General features: G+C 45.4%; 1 protein-coding gene across 1 annotated transcript in view; it reads left to right on the top strand.

Moving 5' to 3' along the window:
* CAMTA1 (calmodulin binding transcription activator 1) overlaps positions 1-19,542 on the top strand; it is a 1,701,345-nt gene that overhangs the window by 1,621,444 nt on the left and 60,359 nt on the right. Inside the window, exons 16-19 of the mRNA XM_088455852.1 lie at positions 4,222-4,409; positions 4,660-4,906; positions 7,128-7,199; positions 18,241-18,261. Of these exons, the coding sequence (XP_088311978.1) occupies positions 4,222-4,409; positions 4,660-4,906; positions 7,128-7,199; positions 18,241-18,261 (528 nt within the window). The remainder of the gene's footprint in view (positions 1-4,221; positions 4,410-4,659; positions 4,907-7,127; positions 7,200-18,240; positions 18,262-19,542) is intronic.

Genomic DNA, 19,542 nt, shown 5'->3' with positions numbered 1-19,542 from the left:
TTCACAAACACAGAAAATAATTTTTTTTCGGTTTGGACAGGAGTGTACTTTGGGGGTTACAGCACCCTTTAACGGTCAAGCCAGCCGGCCCTTTACTTATGACACAGGCGCACGCTTGGCACTACTTTGTTGATGCACGTGCGGCTACTGCGCACACAATTCACAAACACAGAAAATAATTTTTTTTTTGGTTTGGACTGGAGTGTACTTTCGGGGGTTACAGCACCCTTTAACGGTCAAGCCAGCCGGCCCTTTACTTATGACACAGGCGCACGCTTGGCACTACTTTGTTGATGCACGTGCGGCTACTGCGCGCACAATTCACAAACACAGAAAATAAATTTTTTTTGGTTTGGACTGGAGTGTACTTTGGGGGTTACAGCACCCTTTAACGGTCAAGCCAGCCGGCCCTTTACTTATGACACAGGCGCACGCTTGGCACTACTTTGTTGATGCACGTGCGGCTACTGCGCACACAATTCACAAACACAGAAAATAAATTTTTTTTTGGTTTGGACTGGAGTGTACTTTGGGGGTTACAGCACCCTTTAACGGTCAAGCCAGCCGGCCCTTTACTTATGACACAGGCGCACGCTTGGCACTACTTTGTTGATGCACGTGCGGCTACTGCGCACACAATTCACAAACACAGAAAATAATTTTTTTTTTGGTTTGGACTGGAGTGTACTTTCGGGGGTTACAGCACCCTTAACGGTCAAGCCAGCCGGCCCTTTACTTATGACACAGGCGCACGCTTGGCACTACTTTGTTGATGCACGTGCGGCTACTGCGCACACAATTCACAAACACAGAAAATAATTTTTTTTTTGGTTTGGACTGGAGTTTACTTTCGGGGGTTACAGCACCCTTAACGGTCAAGCCAGCCGGCCCTTTACTTATGACACAGGCGCACGCTTGGCACTACTTTGTTGATGCACGTGCGGCTACTGCGCACACAATTCACAAACACAGAAAATAATTTTTTTTTTGGTTTGGACTGGAGTGTACTTTCGGGGGTTACAGCACCCTTAACGGTCAAGCCAGCCGGCCCTTTACTTATGACACAGGCGCACGCTTGGCACTACTTTGTTGATGCACGTGCGGCTACTGCGCACACAATTCACAAACACAGAAAATAATTTTTTTTTTGGTTTGGACTGGAGTGTACTTTCGGGGGTTACAGCACCCTTAACGGTCAAGCCAGCCGGCCCTTTACTTATGACACAGGCGCACGCTTGGCACTACTTTGTTGATGCATGTGCGGCTACTGCGCACACAATTCACAAACACAGAAAATAATTTTTTTTTGGTTTGGACTGGAGTGTACTTTCGGGGGTTACAGCACCCTTTAACGGTCAAGCCAGCCGGCCCTTTACTTATGACACAGGCGCACGCTTGGCACTACTTTGTTGATGCCCGTGCGGCTACTGCACACACAATTCACAAACACAGAAAATATATTATTTTTTTAGCACTTGGGGGGAGCACCCCTGATGGACAGAGCACCCCCTGGACAACACTACAGCACCTCTTTAGGACTGGGACACTGCACAGGACTTTGGAGTGGACACAGCCCCTATGGAGAACTGACTGCACAACACAGTCCAGCCAGCCCCTATGGACTTTGAAGTAGTGGACACAGCCCCTATTAACAACAGCAGCACAGCACAACACAGCCAGCCCCTATGGACTTTGAAGTAGTGGACAACAGCAGCACTACACTACACTACACTACACAGCCCTAACTCCCACCCTCCCTCTTCACTGTCCACAGCCGAGTGAGAAAATGGCGCCGACGTGGGTACCTTATATAGGATCCAAAACCCGCGAGACTCGGAAGGCGGGATGATGACGTTTTGCCTCGATTTCAGATCCGAGTCAGGCGGGAAAAGTCGAGCCTGATTCGGATCGGACTCGGATCGGGGGGGCTCGGGGGGGTTCGGATTTCAGAAATCCGAACCCGCTCACCCCTAATATTGAGACTGCGAGAACACTATGAAATCCGCATGGAAGTTTGAAGTCATTAAATGGACTCTGCTGTTTTCACTCCAGAGTGTCGGCATTGTTTATATAAAAAGTTTTCCTCGCTGTACAAGGTGCTGCTAATGTGATCACTGTATTGAGTCCTGTTTATTTCCAAAACCACGGCACTGATGCCCTTTGGTGAAACCACATGCTCACCTATATGTGACGGCAGACAGTTTTATAGGTCCAAGATGGCATTGTGTAAATCTATGCCCCGTCTAATGGTTTTTTTCCTGAGTATGGGTTTGGTGCATGAGTGGACCCTATTTTTGTTCTACGTGCAGAACAGGATTCTACAGTTGAAATATTGAAAAGTATGTGTAGAGGGACTGTGGGCGCATTTACAAGGTAGAAAGTACAGTGTTTTTGTCCAGGCAAAATGAGCTGCGGAGATCTGTTTCAACTTTCCATAAGATCCGGTTTTGGTCTGTGCAGATCTAGGTTTGGTCTATACTGTCTGGGCGAAACTGGGTTTGGTCTATATTTTCCATATGGATCTGTGTTTGGTCTATACTTTCCATGCAGATCTGGGTTTGGTCTATACTTTCCATGCAGATCTGGGTTTGGTCTATACTTTCCATCTATACTTTCCATGCAGAACCGGATTTGGTCTATACTATCTGTGTGGATCTGGGCTTGGTCTATACTTTCCATGTGTATCTGGGTTTGATCTATACTTTCTATGCAGATCCGGGTTTGGTCTATACTTTCCATGTGGATCTGGGCTTGGTCTATTCTTTCCATGTGGATCTGGGTTTGGTCTATACTTTCCATGCAGATCCAGGTTTGGTCTATACTTTCCATGTGGATCTGGGCTTGGTCTATACTTTCCATGCAGATCTGGGTTTGGTCTATACTTTCCATGCAGATCTGGGTTTAGTCTATACTTTCCATAAGCTCCGGTTTTGATCTATACTTTCCATGCAGATCTGGGTTTGGTCTATACTTTCCATGCGGATCTGATTTCAGTCTGTATTTTGCATTAGATCTGCGATTAGGCTACTGTATACAGTACTTTCCATGGGATCTGATTTCAGTATATATATTACATGAAATCCAGTTATGATATATACTTTCAAAGAAGTGTTGATCTATACTTTTTGTTCCATTTCTCTCTTTCTATCCTGCGCATTGTCAGACATTCACTGTCCTAGGAGCAGGTAGTGACACTTGCACACATATGGAAATATCATGCACGGTGCAGGATACGACCATGTATAAACTGTGCTGTAATAACAAGAGGTGAATGGATTGTTCCCTTTGTCTCACCGGAAATAGCAGAAATAAGCTTAGATGCCAAAAAAGCTAAGTACCTACATGTAGGAGTTGACAAATATTCCTTTATACCTTAATGCTGCATTTTACAATAAAAAGTAATGAGTTGAATCCTCGGCACGTCAGGGAGCACAACATGTGTAAAGATGACAGCATGTTTTTTACTTCATTTATATTGAGCAACTGATAATAGGAAGATCTAAAAGAAAATATTGTCCCTTCATCTGCTGCCTTTAGGGCTTGTATACACAGGAGTTAAATAAAAACAATGCTAGGAGCGTACACAAAGCCTCGTACATTGTCCTCACTGCAAAAAAAAGGCTAATTACAATAAATTTCAAATCATCCACACATAAGATGGGTATGAAAATAATGTAGCAGTTAAGGGTGTAACTTATAGGCATAGCAGCCGATGTGAATGCGATAGTACTCCTTAAGCCTGTGCGCATTGTTTTATATTTATGTAACAATTAGCCTTGAGAATTAGGATTAGGAGTACTACATCTGATTGGGGACCCCAGTGAGTGTGGTTTTACCATCAGGGTAAATGCTGGGATAGAGGCCCCTAATAAATGTCTTTGAAAAGCCTGGCAAATTCATGTAATGGCACTAACAGCAGCATGTCTATAATGAGACAGCTGTCGCAGGAAGCAAAATAACGGGAGTTCATGTAAAAAGCATCCTGTCCTGCTAGCTGGGCAATTTATACCGTATATTGGTGCAAGTCGATGACTCGGGATGTGGTGCAGACTTTCAATAAATACAGCATTGTGCAGTAAGCAACTTAGAAAAAGTATACAGTGCTAAGTACATATAATTTCACCATTCCTGAGGTTTAACTTCTCTATATTATTACCACAGATCGATGTCCTATAACGTAAGCGATTCTATTGCAACGTTTTCCCGTTTTCTTCAATGCAGGTGAACATGATGAATTTGGCGGAACAGATTATTGAAGCAACACCTGAACGGATCAAGCGGGAGAATTTCGTACCCATGGAGTCTCCGCTGGCAGAGAGGGCAGACACAGCGGCGTTCAGCACCACCATGAGCTGGCTGGCCAGTTATCTTGCTGATGTTGATCACTTGCCTAGCGCTGCACAGATACGGTGGGTCATTTATCGGAATGGGTGCAAAGTAAGAGTGGCGTGACCAATCAGGTCGTTTCAATTTTTTGTAGTGCAGTTGAGAAAATTAAAGCAGACATCTGACTGTTTGCAATGGGTTATCAAATCCTCGTTCTATCTACAAGTTTCCATAATTGTCCCCCATATTGTTTTCAAAGTACCCAGTAACCAGCCATTCATTGTAGCCGCAGGTTTGTTTATTTTATAGTTTTTTTATTATGGTTCATTACAGGTCGCTCTACCACGAACCTCTGACTCCTTCTTCAAACACCAGCTTAAGTCCTGCGAGCTCCCCTATGAGCGAAACAACATTTGAAAAGCCCAGCCTGCCGTCTGCTGCTGATTGGTCAGAATTTCTCAGCGCATCCACCAATGAGAAGGTTGAAAATGAAATATCCCAGCTGACCCTTTCAGACCACGAGCAGAGAGAGCTCTACGAGGCTGCCAAACTGGTCCAGACGGTGTTCAGGAAATACAAGGTGGAGAGAAATGTGTAATGTTGTCCCCATAACCCGAGTTTCAATGTTCTGCACACTCTGTTTATTCTCACTTCATTCCTAAAGGCCTCTGACAAAATGCACACTCCATGGTAAACTGTCACACACACCTGCCTACCCTCCCAGAATGTCCGGGAGACTCATCATTCCTAAAGGCCTCTGGCAAAATGCACACTCCATAGCAAACTGTCACACACACCTGCCTGCCCTCCCAGAATGTCCGGGAGACTCATCATTCCTAAAGGCCTCTGACAAAATGCACACTCCATGGCAAACTGTCACACAGACCTGTCTGCCCTCCCGGAATGTCCGGGAGACTCATTGTTCCTAAAGGCCTCTGACAAAATGCAAACTCCACGGCAAACTGTCAAACATACCTGCCTACCCTCCCGGAATGTCCGGGAGACTCATTGTTCCTAAAGGCCTCTGACAAAATGCAAACTCCACGGCAAACTGTCACACATACCAGCCTGCCCTCCCGGAATGTCCGGGAGACTCATCGTTCCTAAAGGCCTCTGAGAAAATGCACACTCCATAGCAAACTGTCACACATACCTGCCTGCCCTCCCGGAATGTCCAGGAGACTCATCGTTCCTAAAGGTCTCTGACAAAATGCACACTCCATGGCAAACTGTCACACACACCTGCCTGCCCTCCCGGAATGTCCGGGAAACTCATCGTTCCTAAAGGCCTCTGGATAAATGCACACTCCATAGCAAACTGTCACACATACCTGCCTGCCCTCCCGGAATGTCCAGGAGACTCATCATTACTAAAGGCCTCTGGCAAAATGCACACTCCATAGCAAACTGTCACACACACCTGCCTGCCCTCCCGGAATGTCCGGGAGACTCATCATTCCTAAAGGCCTCTGACAAAATGCACACTCCATAGCAAACTGTCACACACACCTGCCTGCCCTCCCGGAGTGTCCAGGATACTCAACGTTCCTAAAGGCCTATGACAAAATGCACACTCCATAGCAAACTGTCACACATACCTGCCTGCCCTCCCGGAATGTCCGGGAGACTCATCATTCCTAAAGGCCTCTGGCAAAATGCACACTCCATCGCAAACTGTCACACACCTGCCTACCCTCCCGGAATGTCCAGGAGACTCATCATTCCTAAAGGCCTCTGACAAAATGCACACTCCATAGCAAACTGTCACACACACCTGCCTGCCCTCCCGGAATGTCCGGGAGACTCATTGTTCCTAAAGGCCTCTGACAAAATGCAAACTCCATAGCAAACTGTCACACACACCTGCCTGCCCTCCCGGAATGTCCGGGAGACTCATCGTTCCTAAAGGCCTCTGACAAAATGCACACTCCATGGCAAACTGTCACACACACCTGCCTACCCTCCCAGAATGTCCGGGAGACTCATGAATTTCGAGAGCTCTCCCCAACTACAGGCAATGTAGACCCCACCTCAGTGAAGATGGTCTGCGAATCTCATCACTAAGAACTCAGCTATTCACAGCATTACACAGGGACGGGGCCATTATGGCACAGAAAGTGGCTGCACGAGTGCATTGCGCCTCCCCTCTGGGAAATAGGGACGTACTTAACGTCGGAAAGTATGCGATAACATTTCGCACACGTGGCGAGGCTCCTGCTTAATTGAATACACCTTAACAAGGTGAGCAGGCTATTTAAATATAATACAGATGTGTCCGTATACGTCTTTCTTCCTTGCTTGTAAACAGCCCTTCTAGTTTATCCATGCCTTGGCGTGACTCGGTTAGCGCAGAACGTCTTTTCGTGCAACTCTTTACCTTATTTATTTATTCGCACAGCAATGTGAATAGGATGCACAAGCAGCTTCTGCTGATTAAAATGATATGCGACACAGTGTCACAGCCGCTGACACTGTAACGTGGCATTTCGCATGCAGATACACCCACAGACGCAAACAGAATATAGGCAACATACATTGCAACAGAATCTAGGTGCTGCCATGCAGATGGCGGCGTGTTACATCACTATAGAGGTCTCAGGATGTCGCCTAGGTTGCTTCCAGCGTTGTAACTGTCCTTCACTCTAATCAAACCCTATATCCACCATCTCCAGTAAAATAAATGCTGTTATTCACCTATAACCCACCGCATGTGATAGAAATGATATAGCTGGTCAATCAGTCTCACTGCTAGAAAAATGGCTCTCCCGCTCTTACCCAGCATCCCTTTCCTGTACTTCCAGGGACGTCCATTGAGGGAACAGCAGGACGTGGCCGGAGCCGTCATTCAGCGTTGCTACAGAAAGTACAAACAGGTAATTCACCGCTTACACAGGGATGGAAGCAACAACCAGCTGGAAAACCTAATTATATATATATATATATATTTATTTTTTTTGTTCAAAGAGATGTGTGAGGAATGTTTCCAAAAACCACAGTCGGTAGCAAAACCATTTTATCCAGGCAACAACATTCTAGAGCCAAGTAAAATGCTTTGTGCTAACCAGGGCCGGCTCCAGGGCAAAGCAGCTGAGGCAACCGCAGTGGGCTCCAAGCAGACATGTCACCATACTAGCACGACATGGCAAGACGTTGCTTGGAAGCTTATGTGCCATAATGTGAAATAAATCAATCAAGTGTGCGTCCGTTCATATAGTAAAGGTTCTTTTCATTCATTCGGACCTCGTCTTAAAGGAGTTTTAACCTTGTTATTAGCAGAAATATAGATTATTGATCTGACCAATTTTAACATTATTTTTGCATTCATTAAAAGCTAAATTGAAAATTATTTTTCTATTTAGAAGAGAATCAAAAATTATTTTCTAATCATATTTTTCCTGATTGATATGCCTAAAGGCGCGTATCCACCACTAGACGATAAATTGGACGATTTGAACGATAACGATATTGTTATCGTTCATCGTCCGAAAGATCGTCCAGTGGGTATGCAGTCAACGACCGACGACGCGCGCTCCCGCTGGTCGTTGACGACATTTTACATCGCTCGTACTTGCAGGGCAACCTAACGATATCTTCAGGTTCTGCAAGTACGGGGATGAGGGAGGGTGACGTCACTGGACGATATCGTTTAGTGAGGATGCTCAATGTCGTTAACGACATTGAGCCCAGCACTGCAGGGCAAACAGGAGGGAGGGTTTATATGATGTGAGACATGCATGTTGGCTGTTGTACTGATAGAAAAGAGGTTATATGATGTGGGATGTGTATGTTGGCTGTTGTGCTGATGGAAAAGCGGTTATATGATGTGAGACATGTATGTCGGCTGTTGTAGTGTAAGGAAAAAGGGGATTATATGATGTGAGATATGTATGTTGGCTGTTGTACTGGTGGAAAAGGGGTTATATGATGTGAGACATGTATGTTGGCTGTTGTACTGGTGGAAAAGGGGTTATATCATGTGAGACATTTATGTTGGCTGTTGTACTGGTGGAAAAGGGGTTATATGATGTGAGACATGTATGTTGTACTGGTGGAAAAGGGGTTATATGATGTGAGACATGTATGTTGGCTGTTGTACTGGTGGAAAAGGGGTTATATGATGTGAGACATTTATGTTGGCTGTTGTACTGTTGAAAAAGGGGTTATATGATGTGAGACATGTATGTTGGCTGTTGTACTGAAGGAAAAGGGGTTATATGATGTGAGACATGTATGTTGGCTGTTGTACTGGTGGAAAGGGGGTTATATGATGTGAGACATGTATGTTGGCTGTTGTACTGGTGGAAAAGGGGTTATATGATGTGAGACATGTATGTTGGCTGTTGTACTGGTAGAAAAGGGGTTATATGACGTGAGACATGTATGTTGGATGGAAAAGGGGTTATATGATGTGAGACATGTATGTTGGCTGTTGTACTGGTGGAAAAGGGGTTATATGATGTGAGACATGTATGTTGGCTGTTGTACTGGTGGAAAAGGGGTTATATCATGTGAGACATTTATGTTGGCTGTTGTACTGGTGGAAAAGGGGTTATATGATGTGAGACATGTATGTTGTACTGGTGGAAAAGGGGTTATATGATGTGAGACATGTATGTTGGCGGTTGTACTGGTGGAAAAGGGGTTATATGATGTGAGACATGTATGTTGGCTGTTGTACTGGTAGAAAAGGGGTTATATGATGTGAGACATGTATGTTGGCTGTTGTACTGGTGGAAAAGGGGTTACATGATGTGAGACATGTATGTTGGCTGCTGTACTGATGGAAAAGGGGTTACATGATGTGAGACATGTATGTTGGCTGTTGTACTGGTGGAAAAGGGGTTATATGATGTGAGACATGTATGTTGTACTGGTGGAAAAGGGGTTATATGATGTGAGACATGTATGTTGGCTGTTGTACTGGTGGAAAAGGGGTTATATGATGTGAGATGTATGTTGTACTGGTGGAAAAGGGGTTATATGATGTGAGACATGTATGTTGGCTGTTGTACTGGTGGAAAAGGGGTTAAATGATGTGAGACATGTATGTTGGCTGTTGTACTGATGGAAAAGGGGTTATATGATGTGAGACATGTATGTTGTACTGGTGGAAAAGGGGTTACATGATGTGAGACATGTATGTTGGCTGTTGTACTGGTGGAAAAGGGGTTATATGATGTGAGACATGTATGTTGTACTGGTGGAAAAGGGGTTATATGATGTGAGACATGTATGTTGGCTGTTGTACTGGTGGAAAAGGGGTTACATGATGTGAGACATGTATGTTGGCTGTTGTACTGATGGAAAAGGGGTTATATGATGTGAGACATATATGTTGTACTGGTGGAAAAGGGGTTATATGATGTGAGACATGTATGTTGGCTGTTGTACTGGTGGAAAAGGGGTTATATGATGTGAGACATTTATGTTGGCTGTTGTACTGGTGGAAAAGGGGTTACATGATGTGAGACATGTATGTTGGCTGTTGTACTTGTGGAAAAGGGGTTATATGATGTGAGACATGTATGTTGGCTGTTGTACTGGTGGAAAAGGGGTTATATGATGTGAGACATGTATGTTGGCTGTTGTACTGGTGGACAAGGGGTTATTTGATGTGAGCATGTATGTTGGCTGTTGTACTGGTGGAAAAGGGGTTATATCATGTGAGACATTTATGTTGGCTGTTGTACTGGTGGAAATGGGGTTATATGATGTGAGACATGTATGTTGTACTGGTGGAAAGGGGGTTATATGATGTGAGACATGTACGTTGGCTGTTGTACTGGTGGAAAAGGGGTTATATGATGTGAGACATTTATGTTGGCTGTTGTACTGGTGGAAAAGGGGTTATATGATGTGAGACATGTATGTTGGCTGTTGTACTGATGGAAAAGGGGTTATATGATGTGAGACATGTATGTTGGCTGTTGTACTGATGGAAAAGGGGTTATATGATGTGAGACATGTATGTTGGCTGTTGTACTGGTGGAAAAGGGGTTATATGATGTGAGACATGTATGTTGGCTGTTGTACTGGTGGAAAAGGGGTTATATGATGTGAGACATGTATGTTGGCTGTTGTACTGGTGGAAAGGGGGTTATATGATGTGAGACATGTATGTTGGCTGTTGTACTGGTGGAAAAGGGGTTATATGATGTGAGACATGTATGTTGGCTGTTGTACTGGTAGAAAAGGGGTTATATGACGTGAGACATGTATGTTGGATGGAAAAGGGGTTATATGATGTGAGACATGTATGTTGGCTGTTGTAGTGTAAGGAAAAAGGGGTTTATATGATGTGAGACATGTATGTTGGCTGTTGCACTGGTAGAAAAGGGGTTATTTGATGTGAGCATGTATGTTGGCTGTTGTACTGGTGGAAAAGGGGTTACATGATGTGAGACATGTATGTTGGCTGTTGTACTGGTGGAAAAGGGGTTACATGATGTGAGACATGTATGTTGGCTGTTGTACTGGTGGAAAAGGGGTTATATGATGTGAGACATGTATGTTGTACTGGTGGAAAAGGGGTTATATGATGTGAGACATGTATGTTGGCTGTTGTACTGATGGAAAAGGGGTTATATGATGTGAGATGTATGTTGTACTGGTGGAAAAGGGGTTATATGATGTGAGACATGTATGTTGGATGTTGTACTGGTGGAAAAGGGGTTACATGATGTGAGACATGTATGTTGGCTGTTGTACTGATGGAAAAGGGGTTATATGATGTGAGACATGTATGTTGTACTGGTGGAAAAGGGGTTATATGATGTGAGACATGTATGTTGGCTGTTGTACTGGTGGAAAAGGGGTTATATGATGTCAGACATTTATGTTGGCTGTTGTACTGGTGGAAAAGGGGTTACATGATGTGAGACATGTATGTTGGCTGTTGTACTGGTGGAAAAGGGGTTATATGATGTGAGACATGTATGTTGGCTGTTATACTGGTGGAAAAGGGGTTATATGATGTGAGACATGTATGTTGGCTGTTGTACTGGTGGACAAGGGGTTATTTGATGTGAGCATGTATGTTGGCTGTTGTACTGGTGGAAAAGGGGTTATATGATGTGAGACATGTATGTTGGCTGTTGTACTGTTGAAAAAGGGGTTATATGATGTGAGACATGTATGTTGGCTGTTGTACTGATGGAAAAGGGGTTATATGATGTGAGACATGTATGTTGGCTGTTGTACTAATGGAAAAGGGGTTATATGATGTGAGACATGTATGTTGGCTGTTGTACTGGTGGAAAAGGGGTTATATGATGTGAGACATGTATGTTGGCTGTTGTACTGGTGGAAAAGGGGTTATATGATGTGAGACATGTATGTTGGCTGTTGTACTGGTGGAAAAGGGTTATATGATGTGAGACATGTATGTTGGCTGTTGTACTGGTGGAAAAGGGGTTATATGATGTGAGACATGTATGTTGGCTGTTGTACTGGTGGAAAAGGGGTTATATGATGTGAGACATGTATGTTGGCTGTTGTACTGGTGGAAAAGGGGTTATATGATGTGAGACATGTATGTTGGCTGTTGTACTGGTGGAAAAGGGTTATATGATGTGAGACATGTATGTTGGCTGTTGTACTGGTGGAAAAGGGGTTATATGATGTGAGACATGTATGTTGGCTGTTGTACTGGTGGAAAAGGGGTTATATGATGTGAGACATGTATGTTGGCTGTTGTACTGTTGAAAAAGGGGTTATGTGATGTGAGACATGTATGTTGGCTGTTGTACTGATGGAAAAGGGGTTATATGATGTGAGACATGTATGTTGGCTGTTGTACTGATGGAAAAGAGGTTATATGATGTGAGACATGTATGTTGGCTGTTGTATTGAAAGATATTTTGCCTAAAGCACCTGATGTTGAGTTGAGTCTGTGCCCGCTTACTGAGAGCTTTCATTTTTTTTCACACTCTGCTTGTTACAAAACCCCAGTATATACTTATGTATAAATATGGGAGACACATTTTGGCGGGTTCGTAACTGGGCTGCAGCGTAGCATTGTCATTCAGGCAGCGTTCAGTGTCGTCAGAACTGCGGTCCATGCACACTTGTGTGGATGCCTAAATACCCCTGTTTGCAGACAGATCTTTTATCACCAACTATAGGGCTGATGCAAGTGCGTACGGATAGGGGTGTCCCGGCTGTACTGATGCACACAGTTCCGCATACAGGTGAATATGTCCATACAGTCCCGTGCACGGGATGCGCCATGCGGGAGCATATACAGCCAAAAGCCTAGGCAGCCACAAGCCCACTGTCTTTGTAAGGAAGATGATGTCTGTCCAATAACATGTGAAACCAGATCACTTACAGATTCACCCCAGTAACAATGGTTGAAAGGAAGAAGCGGACGGCATTGTGGTGATGAATGTGCAGCGTCTTCTCTGATCTTACAGGATGAAACATTTCCTGATGATAGATCCAGGTTTCATAGATTTAGCTGCTGTTGTTGTTATCTGCTTCTGACAGTCTCTCCAGTATGGTTTGATCAGTATATAATTACATTGTAAATCAGGCGCCCGGTATTATTCACAGCTGCACAAATCTTCTGTTTGTTTATTCATTCATTGAATTTCAAAAGAAATGTATATATGTCATATAGCCCCATTCTCACCTCTCCTGGGCGATCAGGAAATAGCGCTTTAATAACCTTAGCTTCCTCATTAGATTATCAGAGGTTCTCAAACTCGGTCCTCAGGACCCCACACAGTTCACATTTTCCAGGTCAGCCAGCAGGTGCACAGGTGTATTCATTACTCACTGACACATTTTTAAAGATCCACAGGTGGAGCTTTGTAATTCTGTGAGGAGACCTGGAAAACATGCACTGTTTGGGGTCCTGAGGACCGAGTTTGAGAACCTGTGGATTAGATCAACTTTAACTCTGCGGACACTCTGCAACCTGTACAGACACCCGGAGCGTTCTAGGCAAACCTGTACTTCCTGGTGATAGCCGCCCTGCCCCCATCGGTGTGATGTCATCCCGTGTTCAGGCGGCGGCACAGAGTGCAAATCGTCCTGCTCCGGCGCTTCTGCCGCTAACTGAATGTTTTTCATCTTGTGCACCAGTGTCTGTAAACTCTGGAGACTGTTGTGAATGAGAATGGCAGGAGATCAGCAGTTTCTGAGACACTCAAACTACCCAGTTTGGCTTGAATAGTTAGTCCTTGATCAAAGTCACTTAAATCACATTTATTCCCCATTCAGGTGTTTGGTCTGAATAACAACTGAACCTCTTGACCATGCCTGCATGCTTCTATGTATTGTGTTACTGCCACATGATTGGCTGACTAGATATTTTCAATAACAAGCAGGTGTACAGTACAGGTGCACCTAATTAAGTGGCCTCCGATTGAATATAACAGCATTCCTACGGTAAACCTTTATCCCAGAGGTAGATAAACATGGCTTCCAGTTGTCTATTACAGCAAGTCTTGGTCAGCCTCTGTATTAGATGGATCATGTGTATCCAGATGTCCACGCGATTCTGGGTCATGCGTACACAGTAGGGTAGCGATCTCTTGCACCGACTAAGGATGACGGTTGCAGCGTTTAGCGTAAAATCAGTGGGTGGCGTGGTTTCCCCTTTTGAAGATGCGCAGATTCATGCATTACCTGAAGAAGATCCCGTATTAGCATATAGGCCTGTATTCAATTTGAGGCGAAAAGCCGTTTTCGCGTGTTTTTGGCGGAAACTTTTCGCCGATGACGTAATATCGCCAGGTGGAAATAATTGCCGTATTCAATTTGAAAGACTTTCCGCCTAGGTGGAAAGTGAATGCAGTGTAATAGGCAAAAAAGTTTTGCCTATGAATAGTTGGAGGAGAAAAGTGCAGAATTGGGGTTTTGGGGTGCAACGTTGCGGGAACCCCTGTGCAGCCTTCAGACAGTCCCCCAAAGGTAAACTGTGTCAAAAAATTTACAAAAACACTTAAGGACACCCCAAAAAAAACACTTTGAATTTGGGGGCGGAAAAAAAAATGTTGGGGGACAAAGTTAAAACCTAGCGAACTTGACTCTGGGGGGTCCCCAAGTATGTCCTAAGTGTTTTTTTCATTGCAGGTGCTTTCGGCAGGTGGATTTTTCAAGTTTTTTAAACGTAACTTTAGAATATGCTGACCCCCATTTTCAAGCACCCCAAATTTGCTGGGATAAGTTATTTTCTGCAAAAAAACCTCCAGAATACTACTCTTCACCACTTTTACAAAAACGCTATTTAGCAGCTATTGAGCCCGTTTAAAAACACCAAATACCTTCAGCAAGCCAAATCGGGGGGTACCATAGCTAACCCCATGTCAGAGCATCTTTTGGGGGGTGTCAGGCTGATTTCCACAATCTGACAGTACATTCTGCTTGTTTAAGTTTCGCCAGGTCCGGTTTTCGCCTACTTTGAAATTGAATACGGGGATAAGCGGGCACGCGCGCGATACTTTTCCGCTTGCAAAACACGCGATGTAGGTGAAAAGTCCAGGAGGCGAAAAAGCATCGCTGGTCCGCTCAAATTGAATACGGCTCTTAGTAGTAAATCAGGCTACCGCAGCTTCATGCAAAACCGGTCCATCAGCATTCCACTACAAACCAGGGGCCTGATTGTTCGGTAGTGCGCGAATGCCACACTGCACATCGATTGTATTGCGATTACGTTCGTACAGAGGAACCACTCGCAAAGTGAGTGACAGGTAGTCAGCGTTACGTAAAATGAGAAGGCCGCAGTGGGCACCACTATGCTCGGCTGTGCTTTGGAGGGTATAAGTATATTTTAACAACTGTGATCGGTGAGAGTGTGCGATTGCATTACCGGTCATCCCTGAATCAGGCCTCAGGCCCACAGAGAGTACGGCTGGACTTTTAACATTTGTATTTTCGATTGTACCGTGACTGGTCTACTATAAAATGGAAAATGGTAATAAATTGCACTACATTTACCCCCCCCCCCCCTCCCACTGTGCTCTAAGTGCATTCTTATTTTTTTAGGACTATTTTATGCTACACTCTAAATTCACCGTTTCAAAATAGTTTATTTCCAGTAATCTGACAAGGCAGAGGTTGCGCGGCTCCTTAGATATCGGCAATTACAGCGTCTTTATTTCACTCTTCTGTTTTCAAATGTGCAAGACTAATGTTATATAAATAGACAACTGTTCAATTAGTTGGAGCCAAATATGTTTGTGCGTCTAGTTTAATAACTGCTCTTCAATGGGAGGAAAAAAAAAACCACAACTAAAAATGGATCTGTAAGTATTGTGATTGACCAAACAGCACAGGAGGCTTTTTCCATTGCACAGGATATACGGTTCTAGATGAGCGGCTGGTAGGATTTATTTTACTCCCTGTGTGTCAAATAGCATAATTCCCCACCTACTGTGCATCTATGGACCGGTTCCAGGTATTTGCTATGTACATGCTGCATGCATTTGGGTTATAAATGGGGGATCATTTACTGTAGACGAATGTATGGTATACTTACTGGCTTTTTACTTCTGCTCTCCGGGAGATGCCCAGAGAGGAGTTGAAGATGACCATTTCGGGGGCTCTTTAGTCATTAGGCGCCTCCCCAGGCCGTCACCACAAAATGCCCTGAATGGTTGGTCCGCGGGAGGGGGGTGGGTCCAAATCAATGCAAATCTTGTGGTATTGGCCTCGTCTCCTCCATAGAGACCATCGATTCGGGTTTCATCTCCCCGTCCTGCCCACTTTACTAGGAACTTAGGACCTTATTCAGAGGCGGCCGTACGGTCTACGGCCGCCTCGATGTTTGGCCAGTGCGCATGCGCACGAGGGAGCCGGCTCCCTCGTGCGCATGCGTGAGACCCGCTACGACCGACAGCGCTGGTCGTAGCGGGTCTCTTTCCAAAGGGCTGTCGATGTTGATTGACAGCTCGCCCCGTTTGGAAGGCGGGCCGGGGGGGTGGCAGCCCAAACGCCTACCGTTTGGGGGAGGCCCCACTGACATCACTAGTGATGTCAGTGGATAGCTTCCGGCTCTGACAGAGCCAGAAGCTCTCCGGGGCTTACGACAAGTGAGACCCTACCCTAGGGTCTCATCGTAAGCCCCGATGGTCGCGATGGTCTCTGACCATCGCGACCATCACCCGAGCGGTCGTTAGAGCTGTGGGTGTAAACCCACAGCCTAACGACCGAAACAGAGGCAGGCAGTCAGGATGCAAGCGGCCGCCTATTTTCTGAGCGACCGCTTGCATCCTCCGATCGCCTCTGAATGAGGTTCTTAGTGGGCAGGATGCTGGAGTCCCACCCATTTTTCAGGGTGTCCGGGGGACTACCCGGGAAAATCTGGAGTCTCCCGCATCTTCGAGAGAGTATGTAAGTATGATGTATGGTTTGACAAACATGTACATCATCAACCTGTCCAGTTGTTTTGGAAAGATACCAGATAGGTATCTTTTATTATTAGATCTATTTGTACTTGTATGTAATATTGGGTCAGTTCAGTGGCATATGTTCATCCCAAATGCCCGGAGGCAAGTTATCATTTGGTGCCTCCCCGGTCACAGCTACTGACACGGTAATGTAGCAATTCGCATGCAGACAGGCTATAGATAGACAAAGGCAGCAGCTGATGGTCTGACATGGAGCTCTCCACTAGTGTATGGGGGCTTCTCAGGTGCTGGGAAGGGGTGCCATGTATTGGGCGGCCGTGACCGTACACTCCGAGTACATAGTTACAGCCCTAAGTGGAGTGAATATGTTGTGGACAATGGAGGAGGTGCCCCTTCAGAGCTGGAGCCCGGCGGCAGATGCCTCCATTGTCTCCCATAGTTCTGCCCCTGGGTCAGTTTGTTCCTATAGATTGTTAGCTTGTCAGCAGCACCCTATTACCTCTCTGTGTGCCGGTAATAAGGTCAGATTTACTAAAGCTTCTAAACCAGATAAGTGGAGGCGTTGCCCATAGCAACCATTCGGATACTGTCTATCATTTTCTGGAATGCGATAGAGAAGTGGTAGCTGGAATCTAATTGGTTGCTTGGCGTGAGAAAAAAATCCACGGCCTCTGCATCGCACACTGATACAGACCCAGTCGCACACAGATGTACAAATGTTGCGCATCAAATTCATTCGTGCTATCTAGCAGAGTAGTTTTGTTGCGTCCAGTTTTTTCATTTATACGAATAAGACGCACATTTTGAGTCTCCCGTGGTCCTGGCGAGCTGCGAGGAGCTGTTTGGTGCAACTGAATTGTATGAGGTCAATCTGTATATAGAAAGCAGCATACAAGTTACTATTCCAACCTTCAAATGTAATATCTCAAATAAATGATAGAGAAGTTAAGTTGTGGTGATGCTGAGGTGCGACTGAAAATAAAACGTTCCGCGCATTCTGCGGAGATTTGTTTTTTTTTTTTTTAGTTTTTTGTTTTTTATTCAGACAGCTTGATATGAAATTAATTTGGAGGAACATCGGCGCACAGTGTGTTGAAACGCCTATTTTACTTTGTTGCAAATTCAATAAAAATTTCTAAATGGGACTGGACATTAAAGTTTTATGGGCGCAATAAACAGCAGCCGAGCAGAAAACGAGGCCAGCTGAGGACCGCCGTTATTACACATCAAAGCCAATGAGCGGCCTCCCCGCTATCAAAGGCCGAAGATCAGTGAGATGATTCACTCTAACGAGAAGTAACTATCGCAGGCCAAGCATAATAAAATACTGTTTTTAATTATGTTCAGATAATTAAAGTATTGTCACAGTCAGTCATGTTATGGACAAACGCCATTTATTGTCGCACAATATCACAGTCTATTATTTGTTGCTCTTTGCTGCTTGTTATGTCCTCAAACGCTTAAAGATTAACCTAATTGTTTCACTTTTTCATTATTACTATTAATTATTGATGTTTTGCACTCTCTTATTAACCCTCTTATTTCATTCTTTCCAAAGCTTACATGGATAGCCTTGAAGGTAATAATATCTAATTGCTAGCAGTGGGGAAATGTTTGAGGATTTTGACACGAGCTATGGTCACCTTCTATAGGAAGTACGTGAGGATATTTTGGATGAACATAGATTATATATTTCCTTTTTGGCCTGAATTCTACTCAGTATATCGCAGGAGCAACTCTAATGGTCTCACCGTTACCACGTACTCGCACAGCCCGCACATCTCTGATATTAATGAGCAGGGGCAAGGTACTAAGGACCTGATTCGGAATGGGTATGAAATACCACCGGCCACATGGCCGGCGGTTCGATTCCCGTCAGCGGCAGCCCGACAGCGCTGGAAATCCCGATCGTGGATAGGTAAGTATCCACTAACCTAATCTAACCCCCCTAACCCTAACCCTTCTTAGGGTTGCCTAACCCTAACTTCCCCCCCAAGTGCCTAACCCTAATCCCCCCTCTAAGTGCCTAACCCTAACCACCCCCTTCCCCGCTACCTAAACCTAAGTCCCCCGGGTGGGTGCCTAACCCTAAGTCCCCCCCGGGGGTGCCTAACCCTAACCCTCCCTCCCCCTAGCCTAACCCTAACCCTCCCGGGGGGGTGCTTAACCATAAGTCCCCACCGGGAGCCCTAAACCTAACCCCCCCCCCCCGCGGCTGTCCGCTCCCGGCGTCGGGGAAATGCGGGCATCTACATCTAGACGCCCGGCATTTCACCCATGCCGGGATAAGACAGTCGGGAAGCCGGATGCCGGTATATAGGCAGTCGGCTTCCCGATTGCTTCCCCCTGATTCAGACCCGCTCGCTAGGAAGCATTGGCATGCAGGCAGCCGATGTTTGCATTCTGCGCATGCGTATAGTTCGAAGTGCACGTGTGCGAACCAGTACAAGCGATCGGTAAGCGTCCGCTCGCTGCGCATAGACAGCCCGGCAGAATGAGTGACAGTAGAAGCCATTTGTGGGTGGTGACAGGGGCTGGCCACTAGAAACGGGGGAGTGGAGGTGCGAACGCAGGCGTGTGAGCGTCTTAACGGCGTTTCAGAGGCGTGCATAATTAAGAGGCAGCGTCATAGTACACATCACCTGGCTGCTCGCAGTGCTTGCGGTAGGGTAAAGGCAACCACAAGCTCCGTGAATGCATCCGATGGTTGCATACACTTCCTGGAGATGACGTGCGCAAGTGGGCGTCTTTAGACTCCAACAAAGCGATCGCACGCCAAGACATAGTGGGCGTGCTAATGCCTTGCCGTGCGATCACCTGCCTTCCCGAATGTGCATACGCATCGAGAGAGCTAGTGCAT

This window comes from Taudactylus pleione, unplaced genomic scaffold (assembly GCF_031769625.1).
Source record: "Taudactylus pleione unplaced genomic scaffold, aTauple2 ptg000673l, whole genome shotgun sequence".
In the NCBI taxonomy this organism is placed as follows: domain Eukaryota; kingdom Metazoa; phylum Chordata; class Amphibia; order Anura; family Myobatrachidae; genus Taudactylus; species Taudactylus pleione.
This window is presented reverse-complemented; position numbering and strand designations above follow the sequence as displayed.